Source organism: Scyliorhinus canicula, chromosome 6 (genome assembly GCF_902713615.1).
Source record: "Scyliorhinus canicula chromosome 6, sScyCan1.1, whole genome shotgun sequence".
NCBI lineage: Eukaryota > Metazoa > Chordata > Chondrichthyes > Carcharhiniformes > Scyliorhinidae > Scyliorhinus > Scyliorhinus canicula.
Window position 1 is genome coordinate 179,395,612 of NC_052151.1, and position 26,260 is coordinate 179,421,871.

The 26,260-nt window shown below is 49.9% G+C and overlaps 2 protein-coding genes across 4 annotated transcripts in view; one reads left to right on the forward strand and one right to left on the reverse strand.

Moving 5' to 3' along the window:
* Window positions 1–22,260, reverse strand: part of tsnax (translin-associated factor X) — a 171,472-nt gene extending 149,212 nt beyond the window's left edge. The window contains exon 1 of the mRNA XM_038800526.1: window positions 21,912–22,260. The gene's annotated coding sequence lies outside the window, so the exon portion shown is untranslated. The remainder of the gene's footprint in view (window positions 1–21,911) is intronic.
* A 121-nt stretch (window positions 22,261–22,381) lies between these two features.
* Window positions 22,382–26,260, forward strand: part of egln1a (egl-9 family hypoxia-inducible factor 1a) — a 134,224-nt gene continuing 130,345 nt past the window's right edge. For 2 of the 3 annotated variants that reach the window (XM_038800522.1, XM_038800523.1), the window contains exon 1: window positions 22,382–23,438. In XM_038800522.1, coding sequence (XP_038656450.1) covers window positions 22,650–23,438 — 789 coding nt within the window. In that variant the 5' untranslated portion in view covers window positions 22,382–22,649. The remainder of the gene's footprint in view (window positions 23,439–26,260) is intronic. The other variant, XM_038800521.1, reaches the window with a different exon arrangement.

Here is a 26,260-nt window from a genome sequence, read left to right on the forward strand (position 1 = left end):
CTGGGACCTATAAAAGACAGGTCCCAAACTCAGTTTGTTCTTCTTAACCAGCCCTCTCGACCAGCCTTTACCGAAGAAGACCTTGACCGAGAGAGAGGTGTGGTTCGGACAGCTGCCGCCAGCAAGTAAGTGTCTCACAACTATCGCTACCAGAGATAGACACTCTTGACCCCTTTTAACCCGTATCAACCTGGAGTCTGCGGCCCCAGTGCAGAGCAAGAGGCCATTGTTCCCCTGATCCGGCAGTTCCTTATTCAGATAAATATTGGTCTATTTAGTGGTAGGAATAGTTTAGTCATCTTAGCGTGTGCATGAGTAGTTTATAATTGTATTATAATAAAATCATTTGTTTGAACTTACTAATTTTATTGCTTTGAACTTGACCTTGAAACTTGTGGCGGTATCTTAACGATACCTGGCGACTCCAAAGCTAAGTAACGAAACAGAGCCAAATCGAGTGTTAAGCGCACTCACCCAGAACGAGCAACAGTGGATTGGCCACGCTAAATTGCCCCTTAATTGGAAAAAAATTAAAATAATTAAATGAATAAAAATAATTGGGCATTTTAAATTTTAAAAACCCAAAAAAACTTTGAAACCTATGTATGTGGCCTCACTGGCCTGAAAGCACATTTCACGTGCATCAGGCAGAGAACAGTTTCTTTGAACTCGCGAGGATTTCTCCAAATTGGCATTATGCTGATCAGGTGTTGCACCCATCACTAAGGTATTGTCCAGATACATTTTTTTTTATAAACAATTTTATTGAGGTAGTTTTTGGCTTTATAAACAGTTACAGACATCATCAGAAAGGAAGCAAAAAAGGCAAAAATGTGCAAACATCCACGTACTTTCAATACTTCCATCGTACCGTATTGCACAAGCCCGCTCCCCTCCCACCCGTACTACCCGCCATATTTTCCCTCCTACCCCCCCCTCTCCCCCCACCTCCCTGCTGACGCTCACTCTCCCGCAAAGAAGTCAATAAATGGTTGCCACCTCCGGGTGAACCCCTGCACAGATCCCCTCAAGGCGAACTTAATTTTTTCCATCCCCAGGAAACTTGACATGTCCGCAAGCCACCACTCAGTCTTCGGGGGCTTTGAGTCCCTCCACGCCAATAATATTCGTCGCCAGGCTATCAGGGAAGCAAAGGCCAGCACATCGGCCACTTTCTCCCCCTGGACGCCCGGGTCTTCCGAAACCCCAAAAATTGCCACCCCTGGACTCATCACCACCCTTGTTTTTAGCACCTGGGACATGACCCCCGCAAATCCCTCCCAGTACCCCCTCAGCTCAGGGCATGCAAAAACATGTGCACATGGTTCACTGGTCCTCCCGCGCACCTAGCGCATTTGTCCTCTATCCCGAAAAATTTGCTCATCCGAGCCACCATCATATGGGCCCGGTGAACGACCTTAAATTGGATCAGCCCGAGCCTAGCACATGTCGCGGTCGAGTTTACCCTACTCAGGGCCTCTGCCCACAGCCCATCCTCCATTTCCCCGCCTAGCTCCTCCTCCCATTTAAGTTTCAGTTCCTCTGTCTGGGACCCTTCCTCCCTCATGAGCACCTTATAAATACCCGAGACTCTACCCTCCCCTTCGTCCCTCCCAGAGACTATTCTGTCTAGGATCCCCATTGGCGGGAGGCGCGGGAAAGATGGGACCTGTCTACGAACAAAGTCCCGCAGCTGTAGGTATCTAAAATCATTTCCCCTTACCAACCCAAATTTCTCCTCCAAGCTCCTCAAACTCGCGAAGCTCCCTTCCAGGAACATATCACCCACCCTTCCCGCCCCTGCTCGCCGCCATACTCGGAACCCCCCATCCATACTGCCGGGGGCAAACCGATGGTTGTCGCAGTTTGGCGCCCAGACAGACGCCCCCATCTCCCCCACATGCCTCCTCCACTGGCCCCATATCCGCAGGGTCGCCACCACTACCGGGCTGGTGGTGTACTTGGCCGGCGGCAGCGGTAGAGGAGCCGTGACCAGGGCTTCCAAACTGGAGCCCCTGCACAAAGCCGCCTCCACCCGCTCCCAAATAGACCCCGTACCCACCATCCACTTCCTTATCATAGCGATGTTGGCCGCCCAGTAATTGACCAGACTCGGCAAAGCCAGCCCTCCCTCGCTGCGGTTCCTCTCCAACATCGCCTTCTTCACCCGCGGAGACTTTCCCGCCCAGACAAAGCTCATGATCAGCCCGTTAACTCTTTTGAAGAAGGACTGTGGGATAAAGATCGGGAGGCACTGAAAAATAAACAAAAATCGAGGGAGGATTGTCATCTTTACAGTCTGCACCCTCCCTGCCAGCGACAGCGGGAGTGCATCCCATCTCCGAAACTCTCCCTTCATTTGCTCCACCACCCTGGCCAAATTTAACTTATGCAGCCTGCCCCAGTCTCGTGCCACCTGGATTCCCAAATACCGGAAATTTTCCTCAACTAACCTAAACGGTAGCCCTCTCAATCTGTTCTCCTGGCCCCTTGCCTGTACCACAAACATTTCACTCTTGACCGTATTTAATTTGTATCCTGAGAACTGGCCGAACTCCCTCAGCATTCCCAGTATAGTTCCCATCCCGGCCACTGGGTCCGACACGTACAGGAGCAGGTCGTCTGCATAAAGAGAAACCCTGTGTTCAACCCCGCCCCTCACCATCCCCTTCCAACCCTCTGCGGCTCTCAGCGCAATCGCCAGCGGCTCTATGGCCAGCGCAAACAGCAGCGGGGAGAGCGGGCAGCCCTGCCTGGTCCCTCGGTACAACCTAAAGTACTCCGACACTTCTCTGTTGGTCCTGACGCTGGCCCTCGGGGCCTGATATAATAATTTGATCCAATCCACCAATCCCTCCCCGAACCCAAACCGTCCGAGTACCTCTCATAGATATTCCCACTCCACCTGGTCAAAGGCCTTCTCGGCGTCCATAGCCACCACTACCTCCACCTCTCTACCCGCCGGGGGCATCATTAGCACATTGAGCAATCTCCTCAGATTGGCCGCCAGCTGCCTACCTTTCACGAACCCCGTTTGATCCTCCCCAATCACCTCCGGTACACAGTCCTCCATTCTACCCGCCAGTACCTTTGCCAGGAGCTTGGCATCTACATTAATCAGGGAGATTGGCCTGTAGGACCCGCACACCTCCGGGTCTTTACCCCGCTTCAATATCAGAGATATGGTGGCTTGTGACATTGTCGGCGGCAGGGTCCCTGTCCCTTGCCTCATTGAAAACCCTCGCCAAGACCGGGCCCACCAGCTCTGAGAACTTCCTATAAAACTCTACTGGGTATCCATCCGGCCCCGGGGACTTCCCCGACTGCATGGCCTTTAGGCCCCCCAATACCTCCTCTACTCTAATCGGGGCCCCCAGCTCTTCCACTCACCCCCCCCCCCCCCAACTGTTGGGAATGTTAACCCATCCAGAAACCTTTTCATCCCCTCCGGTTCTTCTGGCGGCTCCGAAGTATACAGCTTACGATAGAAGTCCCGGAATACCCTATTCAATTCTGCCGGATCCTCCACTTTGCGCCCCCCCTCGTCCCTCACTCTACCTATTTCCCTGGCCGCCTCCCTCCTCCTAAGTTGCTGCGCTAACAGTCTGCTAGCCTTTTCCCCATACTCGTACACCACTCCCCTCGCCTTCCTAAGCTGTTCCACGGCCCTGCTCGTGGATAGTGCCCCCAGTTCCGCCTGTAGCCTCTGCCTCTCCCTGAGTAAAACCTCCCCCGGGGACTCCGCATGCTCTTCATCTATCCGACCCATTTCCCTGACCAATCTGTCCATCTCTGCCCGGTCTGCCTTGGCTCTATGGGCCCCAATTGAAATCAGCTCCCCCCGCACTACTGCCTTTAGCGCCTCCCACACGGTCGCCGCTGAGACCTCCCCAGTGTCATTCACCTGCAGGTAATTTTTTATACATTTCCGAAGCCTCTCGCAGATCCCCTCCTCCGACAGCAGTCCCACATCTAGCCTCCATTGCGGGCGTTGATAACTCGCTCCCCCGAACTGCAGGTCCACCCAATGCGGGGCATGGTCTGAAATGGTAATTGCGGAGTATTCCGTGTTCTTTACCTCCCCCATACAGTCCCTGCTTAGTACAAAGAAATCTATCCTGGAATATACTTTGTGGACGTGCGAGTAAAACGAGTAGCCCCTTCCTGTTGGCTGTCCCTCTCTCCAGGGGTCCACTGCCCCCATTTGCTCCATAAACCCTTTCAGCTCCCTTGCCATTGCTGAGAGTCTACCCGTTCTGGGACACGACCGACCCAAAGTCGGGTCAAGGACCATGTTAAAGTCCCCTCCCATTATTAGCCTGCGAGAATCCAAGTCCGGGATCTTCCCCAGCACTCTTTTAATGAAGTCCACGTCATCCCAGTTCGGGGCATATATATTCACCAGCACCACTCTTCTCCCCTCCAGCCTGCCCCGTACCATCAGGTATCTGCCCCCCCTGTCTGCGGATATGCCCTCTGCCTCAAATTGCACGCGCTTGTTGATCATGATTGCCACCCCTCTGGACTTCGAGTCCAAGTCCGAGTGGAAGACCTGGCTAATCCAGCCCTTCCTTAGCCTGGTCTGGTCTGACACTTTCAGATGTGTCTCCTGCAACATAATTACGTCCGCCCTTGAGGAAAAGAATAAATGAATGTGATAAAATTAGAATTATTGGTTAAGATAGGATAGATGGTAGGGCCGGTCCGATGTTAGTAGGGCCGGTCTGATGGTCGTGAGCTCACAGACAAAGGACAAAGAGATTTAGCCAAAGCCTGTTTGAAACCATCGGGGGAGGGTGACCGCATGGTGAGTAAGGTGAAAAGGATGCTGGGGTTACAATGCAAAGTGACCAATTAGGATATAGGGCCAGGTCAGGAGGTGTATAGAATGACCAATGGGAAGCTTATATGTGAATCTTACTGTGATTTTGAATATATCAGCAGAAGTTTCTTTGTACACTCTCTCTCTTTATTCTGGGCTCTCAGAAGACAGTGTGTGTGTCCTGAGGTCCTATGGATTGAGTCAGCCTTGCAAGTTAGTTATTATTAAATGATATGATACCTGCAAATCCATCTCAGATTTTATTGAATCTAGACTGACAGCAAATTAACCAGGAATCAACACCCTCAGGGCCCGCAAGTGCGCGAACACCCGCGCCCTCTTAACCGGCCCATTCAGTCCCTTGACGTTCCAGGTGATCAGCCTGGTCGGGGGGCACATCCCACCCCCCCCACCCCGCCGGTCAGCCATAGCCTTTCTCGGGCCGGCCCCTGACCCGTGCGTCGCGCCCTTCCTGGCCCGCCCTATAGCTGCCTCCACCCTCAACCTCCTTTCCAGTGCCTATTTCAAGTCCCTCTCCCGTCAGCAGAACAACCCCCCCCTCCCCTAACCCCATCCCCCGATACCCCCACCCCTGCCATCTACTGGCTGTAACTTCCCCCCCCCCCATCTGACTTCCTTGACTAGCCAATCTGCTAGCCCGGTGACTCAACACTCCGGCGCCTTCCTGTCCCATTCCCCTTGTTTCCCCGCCCTCCTCCCCACCCACTGGGGCAAGCCGGCTCCAGTGTCTTCCGCGAGCTGCACAAAAAGCCCAAACAGGAAAAAAAAAGGGAAAAACTACAGAAAAAAGAGAAAAAGCACATAAATGTCCATGAACAAAGGAAAGAGTCTCAAATGTTCCGCTTGACCCCTTTGGCCCAGCAAACCGTTGAGCAGCAGTCCAGGCACATTCGGCGTTCCTCCCCACAGAAATCCTCGGGCCCTAACTCGCGTCCTTGGGGCCTCCTTTCGGGACCAGCCCCAGGTCCCTCACAAAATCCATCGCTTCTTCGGGCTCGGAAAAGTAGTGGTGTTGACCCTGGTGCGTGACCCATAGCCGAGCTGGGAACAGCAGACCAAACTTCACGTGCTTCTTGAACAGCACCTCCTTGACATTCTTAAAGGCTGCTCGCCGCCGAGCCACCTCCTGGCTTAGGTCCTGATAGATGCGGAGAACACTGTTATTCCACGTGCTGCTCCTGGCGCTCTTTGCCCACTGCAGCACCCGCTCCTTGTCCACGAATCTGTGGAACCTAATCACCATCGGGCGGGGGGGGTCCGCCCGGCCGCCCCTGCCTTGCCTGCACCCTGTGTGCCCCCTCCAGCTCCAGCGGTCGCGGAAAGGCTTCGGCCCCCATCAGCTGCTTCAGCAGGTCTGCTACAAACGCTGCAGCATCAGCTCCCTCCGGGAGGCCGACCATCCTCAGATTGTTCCTGCGGTCTCTATTCTCCAGCTCCTCCACTCTGTCCAGCCGTCTTCTCTGCTGCTCTTTCAGGCCGTCCACTTCTAGCGCTGCAACCGTTTGCGCATCCGCCTGCTCCTCCACCGCCTCTCCCAGCTCCTTAACTTTAACATCCTGGGCGTCCAGCCTCTGGTTCAGCTGATCCACCGCTTTCTGGATTGGGTCCAAGCTGTCCCACTTCAGCGCTTCAAAACTGGACTTCATTACCTGGAGCATGTTATCCAGCGCCAGCTGGATTGCTGAGTCCGGGGTCCGTGTGTCCGCCATCTTAGGTCCCAGGTAATTTTCTTCCGGTCCTTGTCTCTGTCCCTTTTTCTCCTTCTTCTTCTGCTTTCTGGAATCCCGCTGTTCCATGTGCCGCAGCCCGCTCCTCAGCGCCTCCGCTGCCGCTTTCCTTCGCCCAGCTCCTTCAATTTTACCTCCTGGGCATCTGAAGTGGGTCCAAGCTGTCCCTCCTCAGCAACTCCAAACTTTTTTTTTCCCCCTTTGTCCTGGAGGAAGGAAGGTCCGTGGGTCCGCCATCTTACCCTGCAGGTCAGCTTCCTCCTTTCCTCCGTCTCTCTCTCCTTCCTCCTCACCTGCTGGCCTCCCACACTTTCATCTTCTGCAGCCCGCTCTCCTCTTCTGTTCCCGGCAGCCTTTCTGCCGCCTCCGTGGTCCCGCTATCGCGGGGAAACAGCTGTTCAGGCCCGCTGGAGTGAGAGCCCACCGAATGTGCGGCTCACCCGGACATCGCCGCCACCGGAAGTCCGTCCAGATACATTTTTTTAAAAAAAAATTTAGATTACCCAATTATTTTTTCTAATTAAGGGTCAATTTAGCGTGGCCAATCCACCTACTCTGCACATTTTTGGGCTGTGGGGGCGAAACCCACGCAGACACGGGGAGAATGTGCAAACTCCACACGGACAGTGACCCAGAGCCGGGATCGAACCTGGGACCTCAGCATCGTGAGGCAGCTGTGCTAACCACTAGGCCACCATGCTGCCCTTATTGTCCAGATACATGACAACTTTTGGGATTGCCTGTAAAAGACTCTCCACCGTGCACTGAATTATAGCGCAGGCAGATGAAGTACCGAAGGGTAACCTACGTATATTGAAATAAGCCTTTGTGTGTATTTATGGTGACTAATTTCCTCGATTCGTCTTCCAACACAAGCTGCTAGTACGCATGATATAGATCGAATTTGGTGTACTTGAGGCTTCCTGCCAATTTCGCATAGTGTTCCTGTATCCTAGGAATAGGATATCTATCTACTTTAGCAGCCCTGTTCAGTCATCTTGTTGTAAATCCTTACTGTACGATCTGGTTTTACACTGGGACTATTAGTGACGCCCATTTCATAACCTGTATTGGTGTAATTACCCTCCGGTCTTCTTTTTTGTAATATAAATTTAGAGTACCAATTATTTTTTTTCCAATTAAGGGGCAATTTAGTGTGGCCAATCCACCTAACCTGCACATCTTTGGGTTGTGGGGGTGAAAACTACGCAGACATGGGGAGAATGTTCAAACTCCACACGGACAGTGACCCAGGGCTGGGATTCGAACCCAGGTCCTCAGCGCCGCAGTCCCAGTGCTAATCACTGCGCTGCATGCCACCCTCCCTCTGGTGTTCTTGACTTTTCAAATCCACTTCAACTTTTTGGTGCAGACCATAGGGCACAAGTCATGATCTAAAGAATCTTTGTGTTGCATCAGGTCCTGTGTAGATTTTGTCCTTCACCCCTTGTATGCACCCCAGCTCTCCCTGGAAAATATCTTAGTATTTATTTATACAGATGTTCCTGGAAAACCCCATCCGTGATGCTGAATATCTCCTGTGAATTTAGTCAGATTTTCTTCAGCCAATCTTGCCCCATGGGGTTTGTCTCTGTCATTTTACTACAATTAAGAGAAACTGGGCAGACTGGTGTTGACATTATATCCATTATGTTCAGGGTCTCCCCAGTATAGGTGGCTAAAGCGGACAATGTACTGCTGAGGCTCAAGGGTTGCAGCTTTCACTGTAGACACAAATATATGCTCTCCTCCCACTGTGGCAGCAGCACCTTTACTATTTTTTTAAAGAAAATTTATTATACCCAATTATTTTTTCCAATTAATGGGCAATTTAGCATGCCCAGGCCACCTATCCTGCACATCTTTGGGTTGTGGAGGTGAAACCCACGCAAACATGGGGAGAATGTACAAACTCCACACAGACAGTGACCCAGGGCCGGGATTCGAACCCGGGTCCTCAGGGCCGTAGGCAGCAATGCTACCAACTGTGCCACTGTGTTGCCAAGCAGCACCTGTATTGACCTCTATATTTAACAGACAGCCTTTAACAATAAGTACAATTCCAATCAGGGGTTTCTTGCTCAACTTCACCGTGTTAAGGTCACAGACTTTGGACTTCTCTTCGGGTCTTCCTCAGCTTATTCACTGGAGTCGCCAACTTTTTTGGGGGGAAACCAGGTGTCGTCTGTCTGACTTTGCCTTGCATATGTCCTTTTAATTGGACTGAAACAAATAACTCTTTTATTATCAAAAGTAGGCTTACATTAACACTGCAATGAACTTACTATGAAAAGCCCCATTCCGGCGCCTGTTCGGGTAAACAGAGGGAGAATTCAGAATGTCCAATTCGCCTAACACATCTTTCGGGACTTATGGGAAGAAACCTACGCAGACACAGGGAGAACATGACAGACAGTGACCCAAGCTGGGAATTGAACCTGGGACTCTGGCGCTGTGAAGCAACAATGCTACCCACTGTGCTACCGTGCTGCCTATTTGCATCTTTACATTTGCCTCTCTCTTGGGGATGATCTCCCCCATGATAACAAGCCTTTAGACCCTGTGACTGATGGTCATTTTAAATTTTCTGAGGCTGTGCTGCATCCTCATTTTGGGTACTTCAAATGGCAGTTGTTTCCCGCCATAACTTGTTCACCTCGCTTTACACACCTTGCAGTTCAAAAGTGCTTTGTTCTGTGCTTTCAGTTGCTTGAGCCAATATCCTCAGACCGCTTTGTCTGAGGATATTCTGGTTTCTGCCAGCCAACTTCTTTTGAATATTCAAGTTATTGATCCTGCAACCAAACGGTCACGTAACATATCACTGATAGACCAGATTTTGTCTATCTGACTTCTGTCAAAGCCTGGCTTCAAAAGCAAATATTATTTCTCCAGGAATCCTAATGGTTGAATGGAATTTATAGGGTTAAATTATAATGCAGGGTCGGGGATTGTAGCAGTCTCTCATTAGTTGCGCCAATTGATCAAAGGATTTGGAATCCAGAGCCTCCGGTGATATTAGGCTTCTCACGAGGCTGCAAACTATGAGTAATATATCATTTTGCTTGTCGTTTTCCATGATTTCATTGGCAGCGAAAATGTATCAAAGCCTTTCCATATATTGACCCCAACTTTCAACCTCCAAGTCGAATAGATCGATTTTCCGGAATAGTAGCATAGCTATTTGTTTTTGGTTAATTTTTTACCTTTTTGCAGGATACCGAGGCCACACTCCACTTCCACCTTCCAAATGTCGATGATTTTCCTTTCAACTGAATTGATTTATTCTCATCGCCAATATAATACAATGTGGCAGTGTTGAATTACAATGGTGATTTATTAACAAAGAAAGAAGTTTGCATTTACAGATGAACACATCTGTAACAGAGGACTAGTTCCCTTGACTCACGGGTTTACTCTGAAGGTCAGCCCACTATCTGAGTCCGCACCTGGGTACCGACAGGTGCACGTTCCCGTGCTCCACCTTCAAAGGTTCTGCGTGGGTCACGTGACCCATGAAGGGTTGCCCCTTAAAAGGGCCATGCTACCACAGGTGCCCAAATCCATCGGTTACATTCCTTTTTGTTTCCATTGTAACGGTGGTTTGAGTGGTTTCAGAGGGCATTTAAGAGTTAGCCACATTGCTGTGGATCTAGTATCACATGCAGGCTAAACCAGGTAAGGATGGTAGATTTCCTTCCCCTGAAGGACATTGTTGGGTTGTTACGACAATTGGCAATGGTTATTTCTTTTGAGTTTAAATTCCACCATCTGCCATGGTGGGATTTGAACCCTGGGTTGCTGGATTACCAGTCAAGCAACTATACCACTGCCTCCAATAAAGTATTGGAGATACTTAAGGGACTAAAATCCAACAGCTCCCCAGGACTTGACGGTTCAAAAAGCGATTGCTGCATATATGCTAGCTATAATTTTCCAAAATTCCTTAAATTCAGGAATGGTCACAATATATTGAAAGTTGGTAAACGTTAAACTTTATTTCAAGAAATGAGGGAGAGGGGGGGGCCACCTGATGTGAGCGCAAGAGCGGCTGAGTTTTTGCGAGCTCTGGCTCTGCACATCTTTTAGTCCATATTTTCATCCTGTTGCACATTTTGCATTAGTCTTTTCTTGGGGTGCAGGGCTTGTGCTATGCCCCAAGGGTTTGGTCAGTGTTCTTGCAATAAAGAGCCAAGAATTTCTTAAATTCTCGTTTGTCCGTGGCACCTGGAGTGGGCAGGGGTGGGGCCCTGCTTTCAGTGGCACCATTGCTATTGAGCGGGCTCCTGCCTTGCTGGTGCTGTGTGAATCAGATGATGGCTGCTAACGGAGATCTTGTTCTGGCTAAAGTTCTCAGTTCTGAGGTGCTGGTCATCAAGCCTGGCTTCCAAGAGTTGCGGGGTACTTTTATGGGGGTGATGGAGGTGCTTGTGGAGGTTCTTTTACTTGAGCGAGCACTTTCCATGATAGAGACTCTTGGAAAGAGCACCCTACCCAAGGTCAACACCTCCACCTTTTCCCCATAACCCAGTAACCCCACCCAACACTAAGGGCAATTTTGGACACTAAGGGCAATTTATCATGGCCAATCCACCTAACCTGCACATCTTTGGACTGTGGGAGGAAACCGGAGCACCCGGAGGAAACCCACGCACACACGGGGAGGATGTGCAGACTCCATACAGACAGTGACCCAAGCCAGAATCGAACCTGGGACCGTGGAGCTGTGAAGCAATTGTGCTATCCACAAGGCTACTGTGCTGCCCCTGAATTACATGGTTTGTCATTCTTCCTGACGGGTTTGGGCGAAAGAGACGGGGACCAAGAGGGAAAAACCTCTGAGCCCGGTTCCTGGCTAAAGGTGGTGGAAGAATTCTTTTTTTTTTAATTTAGTGTACCCAATTATTTTTTTTTCCAATTAAGGGGCAATTTAGAGTGCCCAATCCACCTAACCAGCACATCTTTTGGGTTGTGGGGGCGAAACCCACGCAAACACGGGGAGAATATGCAAACTCCACACGGACAGTGACCCAGAGCCGAGATCGAACCTGGGACCTCGGCGCCGTGAGGCAACAGGGCTAACCACTGCACCACCGTGCTGCCCGTGGAAGAATTCTTGAGTGAATTTGAAAATTGGCTGCCGTGTTTCCGAAATCTTAATTTGGAGACTGGGCGTTTTAGATTTGATGGAGTACATTATATCCTGTGTTCGAGGCCGGGGGTCAGGTTAGACTACTGATCACTGGTCCTGTATTGTCCTATTCATTTAAATAAATATAAATTTTGCGTACCCAATTCATTTTTTTCCAATTAAGGGGCAATTTAGTGTGGCCAATCCACCTAGCCTGCACATTTTTGGGTTGTAGGGGGCAAAACCCAAGCAACATGGGGAGAATGTGCAAACTCCACACGAACAGTGACCCAGAGCCTGGATCAACCTGGGACGTTGGTGCCATGAGGCAGCAGTGCTATCCAGTGTGCCACCGTGCTGCCTGTATTGTCCTATTCATGATGCTTGTTGTGGGAGGTTAGAGGTTGCCGTGCTGGTCGAGCCATCCCCCCTGAGCGGGGCCTAGGTTGTGGACCGCTTGAGTGTTGGTGCGACGACATGGTGGAAGCAATGGGGACTCTTTTTTTTAAATTTAGAGTACCCAATTCATGTGTTTTGCAACTAAGGGGCAATTTAGTGTGGTCAATCCACCTAACCTGCACATCTTTGGGTTGTGGGGTGAAACCCATGCAGATACGGGGAGAATATGCAAACTCCACATGGTCAGTGACCCAGGGCCGGGATTCGAACCCGGGTCCTCAGCGCCGTAACCACTGTGCCACGTGCCACCCCACAATGGGGTCTCTTGCTTCGATCATTGGAATCCTTGAAAGATCCTGATGAGTGGTTATTGATCCAGTTTTATTCTTGGCTTTTGCTTTGTTCGTGTGCCAGGATAGAAGGCTTAATCCTAAGGACTTCCCTACAATTCAGTTGTTGTCTGAGACATTGCTTTCTGTTGATCATGTTATTGCTTGCTTGATGCTGTCCTTTTTTCTACAGGGGATTGTAATAATGGTGGGATGGTCTATATGGTTGTTTGTCCTGATTTCGCAAGTTCATGTTTCGTCGAATATGGAAAATGGAATTTGTGCAGTTTTAACCCTAAAAGTAGTCATGCTTTTATAGTGTTTTATAATCCACAAGGGAGGGAGGGTCTTCTTTGTCTTCACCACCCTGTCTTGTTTAGAGGGAAGATGAGTGGAGTTGGATCGGAGAAGGGTGGAAGGTTGTGGTTGGTCGGGTTAGTTTGTCCTCGCTGTAAGTAAGGATAGCCGTCACCGCTCCACCCCCCTCCAGTTAGAGATATTCGGTTTGGAGTTTATTTATTTTCCCTTTTTAATCTAAGAATCTGTGCTTTTATCCTTCATCGGCCTGGACAGGCTTTTTGTTATCCTGGGGAGAACTGGGTTCTATCTGACCCTTCCTTTGGGTTGAGTCTGTTGTTTCTCCTTATGTGGATCTCTCTCTCTTTAGCTGTTTTCAGTACTATTGGACCTGATAAGAGTGTCTTGTCTGCCATTGGAGCACACTGAAGTGGAGTCAGTATCTGTTGATGAGGTTGGGGATGAGGGTGGCCCTGGGTATCCTTTGTATGGCGGTGATTTTCGCGAATCAGCCTGGGTGACCCCTCCCTGAAGGTCACATATTTATTTTCTCTTCCAGGTGAGAGTGGTGCTGGTCTTGGCTCTGGCCTGACCTGGTGGAATGATGGGGCGGGGTGGGGTTGGAGGTGTGGGGACCTCTTGGGGATTGGAGGAGGAGAACCGGCCCTACCTCCCAGGACACCCAATTGATGGGTGTCTTGATGGTACTTCTTCCTCCGGATTGGGGTCTCCTCCTGGCTAGGGCTGGAGTGGTGCCTTGCCCCAGCTGGGATTGGGTAGGTGCAGACTCAATGTGGATAGGTTTGGGGTTGTGAGACAAGCCCTGAGGACATAATTTCCTGTGCTTTCTTTTACGACGGTGCTGGGCTAGGCCAGGCTCGACGTCGTGGTTGGTATCCTGTTTTCCTCAGGTACTGTTCGCTGATTGAGCAGCACCTGTTGTTCTCGTTTTTACACTGGATAAGACAGTGAGATTCTGCGGTGACCACAAGCTGATGGTGAATAGGGCCTCTGGATTGGACAGATACCCAATGCCGTGTATCGAAGATTTATATGCCAAGCTGGCTGGTGTTTATTCATTCACAAATTAGACATGTGCCATGCCCATCTGCAGCTTGAATTGGACCGTGCATCGCAGAAATATGTCACCATTAATACCCATAGGGGCTTCTATGAATACACCAGGCTGTCTTTGGCATGTCGTCAGCTTGTGCAATTTTCCAGAAGGTCATGAAAAATATATTGCAAGGATTGCCGCGTGTGGCGGTTTATCTCGACGATGCCTTGGGTCACTGGGACGTCGGAACAAGTCGGGCATTCACCGACATAGGGAGAAATGTGTATTCCACGCAGAGGAGGTGATTTATTTGGTTTACCATGTGGACCGGGATGCTTTGCACCCTGTTGTGGAAAAAGGGAGGGCTATCCAACAAGTCCCTACACCTGAGAACACGATTGAACTCCGTTCCTTCCTAGGGTTAGTGAACTATGGATGAAAAGTTAATTCCCGGTCTCGCAACCAAATTGACCCCCCCCCCCCCCCCCAGACGTTTACAAAAAATCAAGAGTGGGCTGGAAAGCTCAACAGGAAAAGGCATTTACTAAAGTCAAGAAGCAGTTGACCTCATCAGGATTGCTCATGCATTACAACCCTGCCAAGCTGCTCATAGTCACATGCGATGCCTCGCCATATGGCATTGGAGCTGTTTTGTCCCATCGCACGGACGATGACAGTGAGTGACTGATCTAGTTGCCCCCAGGATGTTGGCTGCGCCAGAGCGCAACCATACCCAGATCAAGAAAGAGAGGTTGGCCGTCGTGTTTGCTGTAAAAACGTTCTACCAGTACGTACATGGACGCCGGCTCATAATCCTCACAGATCACAAGCACCTATTGGGACTTTTTAAAAAGAGGACAAAGCAATCCCGCCCATCGCCTCTGCTAGAAATTAGAGATGGGCTGTTTTACAGGCAGCATACGAGTACCCCTTTGAGCCTCGTCCAGGTTCTCAAATCACGAATGTGGATGCATAAAGCAGACTGCCATTGCCGACGCACCCTCAGTTTCCTACTCGGTCTGATGAAGTGGTAGCCACTCCATGGGTGGGCCAGCATCTCAGATTACCCAAGGAACTACGGGCAATTTCCACCAAAATGTCCGAATTCAGTGCTGAACACGGCATCTTGCTGTGGGGAACATATGTTGTCATTCTGAGCAAGGGTCAGAGCTCATCTTGCAGAACTTGCAATAACAAAAATGAAGATGCTTGCTCGCAGCTAATTTGGTGGTCTGGCCTGGATGAATGGCCCAACAATGTTGGTTTGTCAGGAGCAGAAGCTTCCGTCAGCCATATCGTTCCACCCTTGGGAGTGGACGGGCAGCTTTGGTTGCGGCTCCATGCTGATTTTGCCAGTCCTTTCCTGGGATCTATATTCTTGATTATCGTGGACGCCCACTCGAAATGGCTTGAAGTCCACAAGATGGCATTAACAACCTTGAGGGCAACCATTGAAAAGCTCTCATTCAGCACCCATGGTATCCCAGAGGTGTTTGTCACCAACAATGGGATGCCCTTTACCAGCGAGGAATTCTCGGGGTTTATGAAGACAAACTGGGTGCGGCATATCGGTAACCCCCCATATCACCCAGCTTTAAATGGGCTAGCGGAAAGGGTAGTGCAAACATTTAAACTGGGACTGAAAAAGAAAACTCCCAGATCAATGGACACTCGGCTGGCCAGATTCCTGTTCTGTTACCGAAACACATCACATGTTGCATCCAGGGTAGCACTGGCGGAATTGTTGATGGGCTGCGACTATGGATCCGTCTTAGTCTTATGGATTCCCTGATATTGCTGAGAAGGTATGCCGCAGCCATCAGTAGCAACTTCGCAGATCCCAGTGGATCTCAGGAATGATTCTTCGGCAGACCTGACCAGTATATTACCAACTTTTTCAGTCCCCGTTTAAATATTACCAAGTTCAAGCTCAAGGTCGCGTCATGAAGAAAAACGTCAATCACATCAGAATCAGACCAGTAGTGCACCCCCCCCCCCCCCCCCCCCCCCCCGGAGCAGCCAATTAACAACCAACTTGCTCCAACTCTTTGAGAATAGAGGGGGACAGGATACAGCGATGCAAGAGGCCATCCAATATGGATTCCGACATGGAGACCCAGGCATCAGAATTCTCCGGTGATCAGGCTGTTCAGCAGCCTCCTATACGGCTTATGGTGCGGAAACAATGTTTACCGTCCAGGTATACGCGACCTGGTCTGGCCCAGCAGGCGCCAGAGGTGCAGCCATGAGCGAAGAGATGATGTGGAGATGCCGGCGTTGGACTGGGGTGAGCACAGTAAGAAGTTTTAAAACACCAGGTTAAAGTCCAACAGGTTTGTTTCAAACACTAGCTTTCGGAGCACTGCTCCTTCCTCAGGTGAATGAAGAGGTATGTTCCAGAAACATATATATAGACAAATTCAAAGATGCAAGACAATGCTTTGAATGCGAGCATTTGCAGGTAATTAAGTCTTTGCAGATCCAGAGATAGGGATAACCCCAGGTTAAAGCGGTGTGAATTGTCTTAAGCCAGGACAGGTGGTAGGATTTCACAAGTCCAGACCAGATGGTGGGGGATGAATGTAATGCGACATGAATCCCAGGTCCCGGTTGAGGCCGCACTCATGTGTGCGGAACTTGGCTATAAGTTTCTGCTTGGCGATTCTGCGTTGTCGCGCGTCCTGAAGGCCGCCTTGGAGAACGCTTACCCGGAGATCAGAGGCTGAATGCCCTTGACTGCTGAAGTGTTCCCCGACTGGAAGGGAACATTCCTGCCTGGTGATTGTTGCGCGATGTCCGTTCATTCATTGTCGCAGCGTCTGCATGGTCTCGCCAATGTACCACGCTTCGGGACATCCTTTCCTAGAGCGTATGAGGTAGACAACGTTGGCCGAGTCGCACGAGTGTGTATCACGTACCTGGTGGGTGGTGAGGAGCCCTTGGACACTCAAATAATATAAATGTTGGCCAGTTTTAGTACCGACACCTCAGACCTGGCTGATCTGAGAACTTTGTTCCCTTTTGGGAAGATACTTTGAACATTTTAATAAAACTAGTGTTGATTATGTACTCCTCTCGGACATCTATGGTCACTAAAGTGGGTTTTCTCCGTGTGCTCTGGTTTCCTTCCACAGTCCAAAAATCTGGATTAGATGGATTAGTCATGCTAAATTGCCCCTTCGTGCTCAGGGATGCCCAGGTCAGGTTAACAGGCTATGGGGATTGGTGTCCATACCCTTCTCTGGTGGAGAATTCCATAGGCTCACCACCCTCTGAGGGAAGCGGTTTCTCCTCTCCGAGGGCACCATGGTAGCACAGAGGGCAACACGGTAGCACAGTTGCTTCACAGCTCCAGGGTCCCAGGTTCAATTCCCAGCTTGGGTCACTGTCTGTGTGGAGTCTGCACATTCTCTCAGTATCTGCGTGGGTTTCCTCTGGGTGCTCCGGTTTCCTCCCACAGTCCAAAGATATGCAGGTTAGGTGGATTGTCCATCATAAATTGCCCTTAGTGTCCAAAAAGGTTAGGTGGGGTTACTGGGTTATGGGAATAGGGTGGAGGCATGGGGTTGAGTAGGGTGCTCTTTGCAAGGGACGGTGCAGAATCGATGGGCCGATTGGTCTCCTTCTGCGCTGTAAATTCTATGATCCTCATCTCAGTCCGAAATGGTAAACCCCATATCCTGAGACTGTGACTTCTTGTTCTAGACCCTGCCCCAGCCAAAGGAAACAACATTCCTTTTTTTAAAATTTAGAGTTTCCAATTTATTTTATCCAATTAAGGGGCAGTTTAGCGTGGCCAATCCACCTACACATCTTTGGGTTGTGGGAAACCCACGCAAACATGGGGACAATATGCAAACTCCACACGGACAGTGACCCAGGAAAGGGATCGAACCTGAGACCTCGGCGCCGTGCTGCCCAGGAAACAACATTCCTGCATCCAGTCTGTCCAGTCCTGTTGGAATTTTATACAATTTAATTAGATTCTCTCTTATTCTTCTAAATTCCAGTGAATCCAGGCCCAGATGAACCAATCTCTCCTCGTATGGCAATCCTGCCATCCCAGGAATCCGTCTGGTGAACTCACTTTATGGCAAGTATATCCTTTCTTAGAAAAGGAGACGAGGCTGCGATCTTCCAAAAAGGGAACAAAATCCCCGAGCAAGTGTGTTTAACTGAGAAACACATGGCTATTCAATACGACTCACTTTGAATAAGGGGCCCGAACGGGAATACGAGGTTGTGGCCGCACAGTCCCATTTTTTACGCATGCCGGTGTAGCGAGCGATCGGAACTCCATTTTTAAATAGCGTCCCAATCCCCGTGGCCCACAACAAAATCCCCAACCTCCCCCCAATCCCCCACCGAGTCCAAACACAACATGGGAGTGTCCCCAACCCAACCACTCAACACCCACACCACGAACCCCAGCCTGATTGTGCACACACAGAAAATGGCATCTTGGCAGTGCCAGGCTGGCACCAAGGTGGCACTACCAAGGGTACCCTGGTGGCAGCAGCAATGCTAGGGCACCACCCTTCCCAATGGCATGCAGCTGGGGGCCGCTGATCCCCTTAAGAGACCGCCATGATCCCCGTTTGTGGGGATCAGTACCAAGCGACACTCTCCCAAGGCGAAGGGATGGAATCCAAAAGCCTCAGGTACCTTGGGAATCTGCACATTACAGTGAGGCTTACTGCCTCGCTCTAATATGCAGATTTACCAAAGAGCGATCCCACCCTTTGTGGACGGGATTTACCTTGCAACATTTTGCGAGATTGCGTTGAATCTCGGGAGGCGTTGCGATCCGGGTAGATCCCGGGAGCTATATCGGCACAGAGGTATATCAGACACGTCTTTACTCGACACCAAAGGTCCTGAATGGGTCACGTGCCCGCTAAAGACCGCCCCTTAAAATGGCTGCGCTACCACATCCTTTCCCCCCTGAAGTCCCTCAACAATATGGATATCACAGGTTATTAAAATGTAATTAGGGCAGAAACATCGAGGGGGGTAGTATAATATAGTTCTTCACGAAGTCAACCTATCAGGGGACTTCTTATGCCTCAGTTCCCTGACTGGTTCCTCCACCCGTGAGGTAGTGTCTTCATCAATAGCAAGTGGTTCCTTCAAGCTCTCGACAGGTGCATTAGGGGCGCACCGCTTTCCAATCTCCTCAGGTGATGTGGGGGGGACCTCTTCTGAACCTCACCCCCCCCAACACCTCCCACCCACGGATCCCTTGCTTCAGGCTCCACTGAAGGGCATTGGTAGTGCTCACAAGATCTGCCTGTTCAGTCGTTGGCACTGCAGCCTCTCGACTCCTTATATGGTCTATATGCTTTCGCGGCCAACACCGGATGTCTATTCGTTTAATTGATAATGATGAGCTGTGCTCTTCAATACCACCAGCTGATTTGTACAAACTTGGACATGATGATTTGCAGTCCACCTTTACAAATGTGGAAACCATTCTGAAAATATTTTGAACAATACCTGTCACAAATGCTTCCAGTGACTGTTCTTTTTCTGTATTGAAATGTTACAATTATTGGCAAAGTACAATGAGTCAGGAACATTTTACAAGTTCAACAATATTGACAATTAAAAGTGAGTCTTCTTATAATGATGTAATTGAAGATTTTGTAAAGAGAAATTGTGGAAAAAATCTAGCTAAATTGTCATGACAGCAACAGATGGAGCACGAAAATCTTAAAAATTTGTCCCTCTTGAGCAGCACGGTGGCAAGCATTGCTGCCTCACGACGTCAAGGCCCCAGGTTCAATCCTGGCTCTGGATCACTATCCGTGTTTGCGTGGGTTTCGCCCCCACAATATAAAGGTGTGCAGAGTATGTGGATTGGCCACGCTAAATTGCCCCTTAATTGGAAATAATGAATTGGGTACACTGATTTTTTAAAAAAATTTGTCCCTCTTTCATATTCTCATTTAAAATGTTTTTCAAAATGGACCATTCCTGGTCTGATATAATGATGGCAGCTAGTCACATGCTGGTAGTTCTACCCACCATTGTTCTTCAGAAAGTCTCTGGGACAAAGAACAGAATCCTGCCAGACAAAGCAACATAAAACATAGAATATACAATGCAGAAGTAAGCCATTCGGCCCATCAAGTCTGCACCGAATCATTTAAGCCCTCACTTCCACCCTATCCCCTCCTAACCTTTTTTGGTCACTAAGGGCAATTTATCATGGCCAATCCACCTAACCTGCACGTCTTTGACTGTGGGAGGAAACCGGAGCACCCGGAGGAAATCCACGCAGACACGGGGAGAACGTGCAAACTCCGCACAGTGACCCAGTGGGGAACCGAACCTGGGACCCTGGCGCTGTGAAGCCACAGTGCTATCCACTTGTGCTACCATGCTGCCCTAATAACCTGATATTGGACTTGGACTCACTGAATTCAACTCGTGTTTATCGAACCTAAATGAGATATACTGAATGGCAGCATATGCAAATTGTTTTTTTTCATAGAGTAGCCAACTATTTTTCTTTTTCCAATTTAGGGTTAATTCAGCGTGGCCAATCCACCTAACCAGCACATCTTTGGGTTGTGAAACCCACGCAGACATGGGGAGAATGTGCAAACTCCACAGGGACAGTGACCCAGGGCTTGGATTCGAACCTGGGTCCTCAGCTTCGCAGTCCCACTGCTAACCACTGCACCACATGCCACCTGGCGTATGCATCTTGTTGATTAGAATATTTGCCCCAGCACTGGGCTAGCTTATTCTGTCCTGCATTCGCCTGTGCTGCAGTGCTGTCATCGGCTTATTTTTCCATCTCATTGGTCATCAGCAAGTTCCATGTTTGCTCGCCTCCAAACTCACATCAGAATATTTACCATCATTCTGACAAGAGGTAAGCTTGCATTTCAGCAATTACTGTATTCATGCAGGCGTGTTTTTACAAGTGAAAAAGCAGTGATCAATTTGTGTATTTTGGTGGCTTCCGCCTTTGCTTTCTGTGGGGCTAGGGTGGGTGGAGAGGGGTGTGAGGTTGGGGCCCATAAATGAAGGTGAGCATGGGTCTCCACTCACTGTAAATTTACCTCTATTTCAGGGTCATTCTTTTGATTTGATTTATTATTATCATGTGTATTAGTATACAGTGAAAAGTATTGTCTCTTGCATGCTGTACAAACAATGCATACAGTACATAGGTAAGGAAGGAGAGACTGCAGAATATAATGTTAGTTATAGCAAGATATAGAGAAAGATCAACTTAGTACGAGGTAGGTCAATTCAAAAGGCTGATGGCAGCAGGGAAGAAGCTGTTCTTGAATCGGTTGGTACGTGACCTCAAACTTTGGTATCTATTTCCTGACAGAAGAACATAGAACATGAACATACAGTGCAGAAGGAGGCCATTCGGCCCCTCAAGTCTGCACCGACCCACTTAATGAAAATTGCTTATTGTCACAAGTAGGCTTCAATTAAGTTACTGTGAAAAGCCCCTAGTTGCCACATTTCGGCGCCTGTTCGGGGAGGCTGGTACGGGAATTGAACCGTGCCGCTGGCCTGCTTTAAAAGCCAGCGATTTAGCCCAGTGTGCTAAACCAGCCCCATGCCCTCAGTTCCACACGATCCCCATAACCTAATAACCCCTCTTAACGTTTTGGACAATTTATCATGGCCAATCCACCTAACGTGCACATCTTTGGACTGTGGGAGGAAACCAGAGCACCCGTAGGAAACGCACGCAGACACGGGCAGAACGTGCAGACTCCGCACAGTGACCAAGTGGGGAATCGAACCTGGACCCTGGTGCTGTGAAGCCGCAGTGCTATCCACTTGTGCTACTGTGCTGTCCATAAGAAGGTGGAAGTCTTGACTGATTGAAGACAGCTATGAATTAGCGGATAATTTTAAGTTATTTTATTTTTTCCAGCCTTGTTTCTTTTTGTCATTTGACCTCTGTTGGACATTTGGAAATTATCGCGATGGTGGGGGAGGGGGGGGAGTCGCCATAGTCCCAGAGGCTGCCTTCATAGACTTCAGCCCATACGGGAATTAAACCGGAGTTGTCGGCATTTCTCTGCAGCACGAACTGACCATGTGCATATTTACACGCACCCACAACATATACAGTTGTATGATTACTTACAGATGGTACTATACGGACAGGATTTGTGTCGTGGTCTCCAGCACCGTCAATGGTGATTCCTGCTCGGAAAGGGGCAGGCGAAGAACAACGTGGAGAGGGATTAAATGGCAACAAAATGTTGGAAATATTCAGCCGGTCAAGCAGCGTCTGTGGTGGGAGAGACCTGTTCGATCTGAGGGAGTGACGAGACACCCCCTTCCCCCTGGATGTTGAGAATGGAGAGGAATGAAGAAGGGAAGGCGGTTAGAAATGTGCTCGCTTCGGCCGGTCAGATGGACGTGAGGTAGCTGGCAAAAAAGGGTGTCGGGTGGGGATTACAGACGGAAAACGGGACATCTATACCGTCCAGCCCACCTCGAAAACACAACACACAAACACAGCCCCACCTGCTCGAGCTCCGCTACCACTCGCTCGGCGCGAGACAATGGCGGTTAGAGTTTGAATTGTGGCGGGTGAGTGGCCGGAGCCGCGAGCCGGGCGCTGCAGAGCAACTGGCCCCGGCCGGCCCGTCAGCCGTGCGCGCGCAAGCGCAAGGCAAAGTTGGGCGGAGGCAAGAAAGTCGCTTTCATTCCAATCGGAGGAAAGGCGGAGGAAGGTTCCCTGCCCACACCACCCTCTCTGTCCTCCCGGTCTCACTCCTTTCCCCCCTTCCTCATCTATCCCCGATCAGTCGATACTGCCTGGTTTTCCCCTTCCACGTCCCCAACCCCCCCCTCCCCCTTCCCTTCATCCTCGGACATGGCTAACGAGAGCAGTCCGACAGCCGAATCTCCGCCGCTGCCACCGACAGTTGAGCAGGATCAGAGCTGTGGCCTGTGCGGCAAAATGGAGAAGCTGCTGCTCTGCGGGGGTTGCAAGCGCTCGTTCTACTGCAGCAAAGAGCACCAGAAAATGGACTGGAAGAAGCACAAGCAGGTCTGCAAGGAGGTGACGAGGCGACAGGGCCGAACGGAGGACGAGGACACGCGGAGCGCCTCGTCCAACGGCAACCACCCGCCGCCGCCTGCCCAACACCCGGCACCACCGCCTGCCCAACACCCGGCACCGCCTGCCCAACACCCGGCACCGCCTGCCCAACCCCCGGCACCGGCCTCCGTCAACGGGCAACCAGCGGAAAAGAGCGAAGGGGCTGCCAATCTGCTCTCCGGAGCCGGCATCGGCAGCCGGAGTCACTGGGGGCCGCATGGACTGAGCAGCGGCAGCTCCCAGAAACTGGTGCAGGAGTACATCGTGCCGTGCATGAGCAAGCACGGCATCTGCGTGGTGGATAACTTCCTGGGAGAGGAGGTGGGGGACAGTGTGCTCAGGGAGGTGAAGGAGCTGCACCAGAGCGGCCGCTTCACCGACGGCCAGGTGGTCAACCAGAAAGGGGACTCGTCCAGGGACATCCGGGGTGACCGGATCACCTGGGTAGACGGGAAGGAGTCCGGCTGCACACAGATCGGGTTCTTGATGAATAGCATGGACGATCTCATTCGACATTGCAACGGGAAAGTGGGCAACTATAATATTAACGGCAGGACGAAAGTGAGTACATCAGAGTGATTCGGGTGTACGTGCCTTGCGGTATCATTTGGTGCATTGAAACTCGAGTTCAATTCTTCTATCCCGCAGTACTTGTCGCCGTTTCCCTGTTGCTGACCTTCATTTTTATTTTGTTTAGCATACGTGGGTTCCTGCAGTTCACCCAAATTGATGCTTTAAAAGGAATCTTTAAGAGTTAAAGTACTTTAAAGCGGATCAATCCCTATATTTTCCAAGTAATTCACCAAGTCCAAGTAATCTCCAATCTCCAAGTAATCCAAGATTCACCTGAGGACGAAAGCTCGTGTTTGAAACAAACCTGTTGGACTTTAACTTGGTGTTGTAAGACTTCTTACTGTGCTCACCCCAGTCCAACGCCGGCATCTCCACATTCTATTTTCCAAGCAAAGCGTGCTGACTGTGCAAACTTTGATTTGCAAAGTATATTTAAATTTGGGGGCTTCTGACCGCTAACCTTTTTTATGTATTTATTCACATCTCGCACAATTAAATTTGTCATCAAAAACCAACATTTTAATTAAATTTAATCTTTATTATTGTCACAAGTAGGCTTACATTAACACTGCAATGAATTTACTGTGAAAATCCCCCAGTCATCATACACGGGCGCCTGTTCGGGTATGCTGAGGGAAAATTCAGATGGTCCAATCCACCGAACAAGCATGGGCGAAATTCTCCCAAAACGGGAGAAATCGTCAAACTGCCGTAAAACCCGGGCGGGTTTTACGGCATCGCGCCCCTTCCCGACGGGGGACCGATTCTGGTCCCCCGTCGGGGCTAGCAGCCCGACGTCGGAGGCTCCGACAAGTCGGTCTTAACGAAAATCGTTAAGCCCGCTTGTCGGACTTAGCGCCGGCTGACGCGTCATATGACGTCAGCCGCGCATGCGCAGGTGGGAAGACTCCACCCGCGCATGCGCGGGTGACGTCATCGCGTTTTTGCGCGAAACCCGCGCATGCGCGGTCCGGGTTGCCCCTCAGCCGCCCCGCATATTGATACTGCGGGGCGGCGGAAGGACAAATAGTGCGCGGGCATCGGGCCCGCTGCCCGCGATCGGTGGGCACCGATCGCGGGCCCATGGCACCCTTGGCACGGCCGTGGTACTGCCGTGCCAATCGGTGCCATGGTTATTTTTTTCCAGGTGGTCACGACGTTTTTACGAACGGCAGGACCAGGTGTGTTTGCCGTTCGTAAAAAGGTCGTAAAGGGCTGGGACTTCGGCCCTTCTAACAGCTGTGAATCGCTGCCGGCCGTAAAAAAACGGCGGCAGCGATTCGTGTCGGGATTTCGGCGGGGGGGCGGGAGAATAGCGGGAGGGCGTCAAAAAAGTCGGGAAGGCCCTCCCGCTATTCTCCCACCCGTCGTGGGGGGGGGGAGAATTTCGCCCCAGGTCTTTCAGGACTTGTGGGAGGAAACCGGAGCACCTGGAAGAAACCCACGCAGACAAGGGGAGAACATGCAGACTTCCCACAGCCCAAGCCGGGAATCTTCACCCTGGTGTCACCCATGGAGCACCAGTTCAAGCAGTTATTGACATAACTGCTTTTGGTGTTGGCATTGGTTGCATATACAGACAGCCCTGTGGCAACTGACCAAACAGACTTGAACAATTTTTTTAATGCCCTATCTTTTAGTCTTCTGGGGATGGGGAGAAAAGCTAAAACCCCTATATAAAGCAAGCGAGGACTTACACCGACAAACTCATTATTTTAACCACCAAGTCTAGTTTGTCCTTGGTCTCTAGCCCAGTCTGGACTAGTGGTGAGCAACCCACGTGTGTCCCATCAGGGTTCTGTCACATGCCAGAGTGTGGCTCATGAAACATTTTGTTGCCTGTTGTCCACGTGCTGCGTTGCCACATTCCACTGGTTTCTATCTATGTGGTATTGCTGAAGTGATACACATGTGAAGTGTGCTGATTGCACACAACATTGACTGTGTGACCTGTGTGCTCACTTTATGTTCTATCGAGCATAAATATTTATTTTATTTTTACCACTTCGAATTGATAGTTCTACTAATTTATGAATTCTTAAACACTTTTTATAACTTGTAATGAAATATTCAGCGTGTATTGTGCATTCAATGTATTCAGTCTCATTGAATGATATTTTATGAACAGGCCTGATTTCAATCTTGCGGCCCACTGAAATGGAGGGTCACTCACTAGCCTAGGTTTCCTATCACTGGTCTGGACCCATTTGTCCATTTTTGGCACCCATGCTGTCCTGCATGTTTCTGAGCCAAGTTTCCAACCCCATGTCCTCTCCATTTCAATGACTGCCAACTTGTACCATCCTAACATTGCTTCTTTCTATTCTTGCCCCATCCATCCATCTGCTTCTGGAAACTTCCACACTTTTGTCACCTTCAGAATTGACTATTTCAGTCTCTGGATGGCTTCTTATTGAACTTCCATGAACTTTAACTTGTCCAAAACTGTGTCTGTACCTTATACTGTACAAGTTCTGTTCGCCAACCATTTCAATGCATCTGTTTTACAACTGCCATCTATGTGTTTATATTCCTGTGGCCCTCTATATGTCTAATCTCCTCCAATGTGAACATTCCTCCCAATTCTCTTTGACTCTTGCCTCATTGCTTATTTCCATCCTCCTATGCTTCTGCTTATGGAAGGAAGGGGTCAAGTGCCATTAGACAGGAACATGTGACCAGCCACAGGAGCAGATGCTTTGAGTCTCACCAGTTAGAAGTGCTATCTTTTTATTTGAATGATTCATAGTTCTGTGGAAATTGCATTGGAATGGAACAAATAGAACTCAAGGAATGCCAATATATTTCGA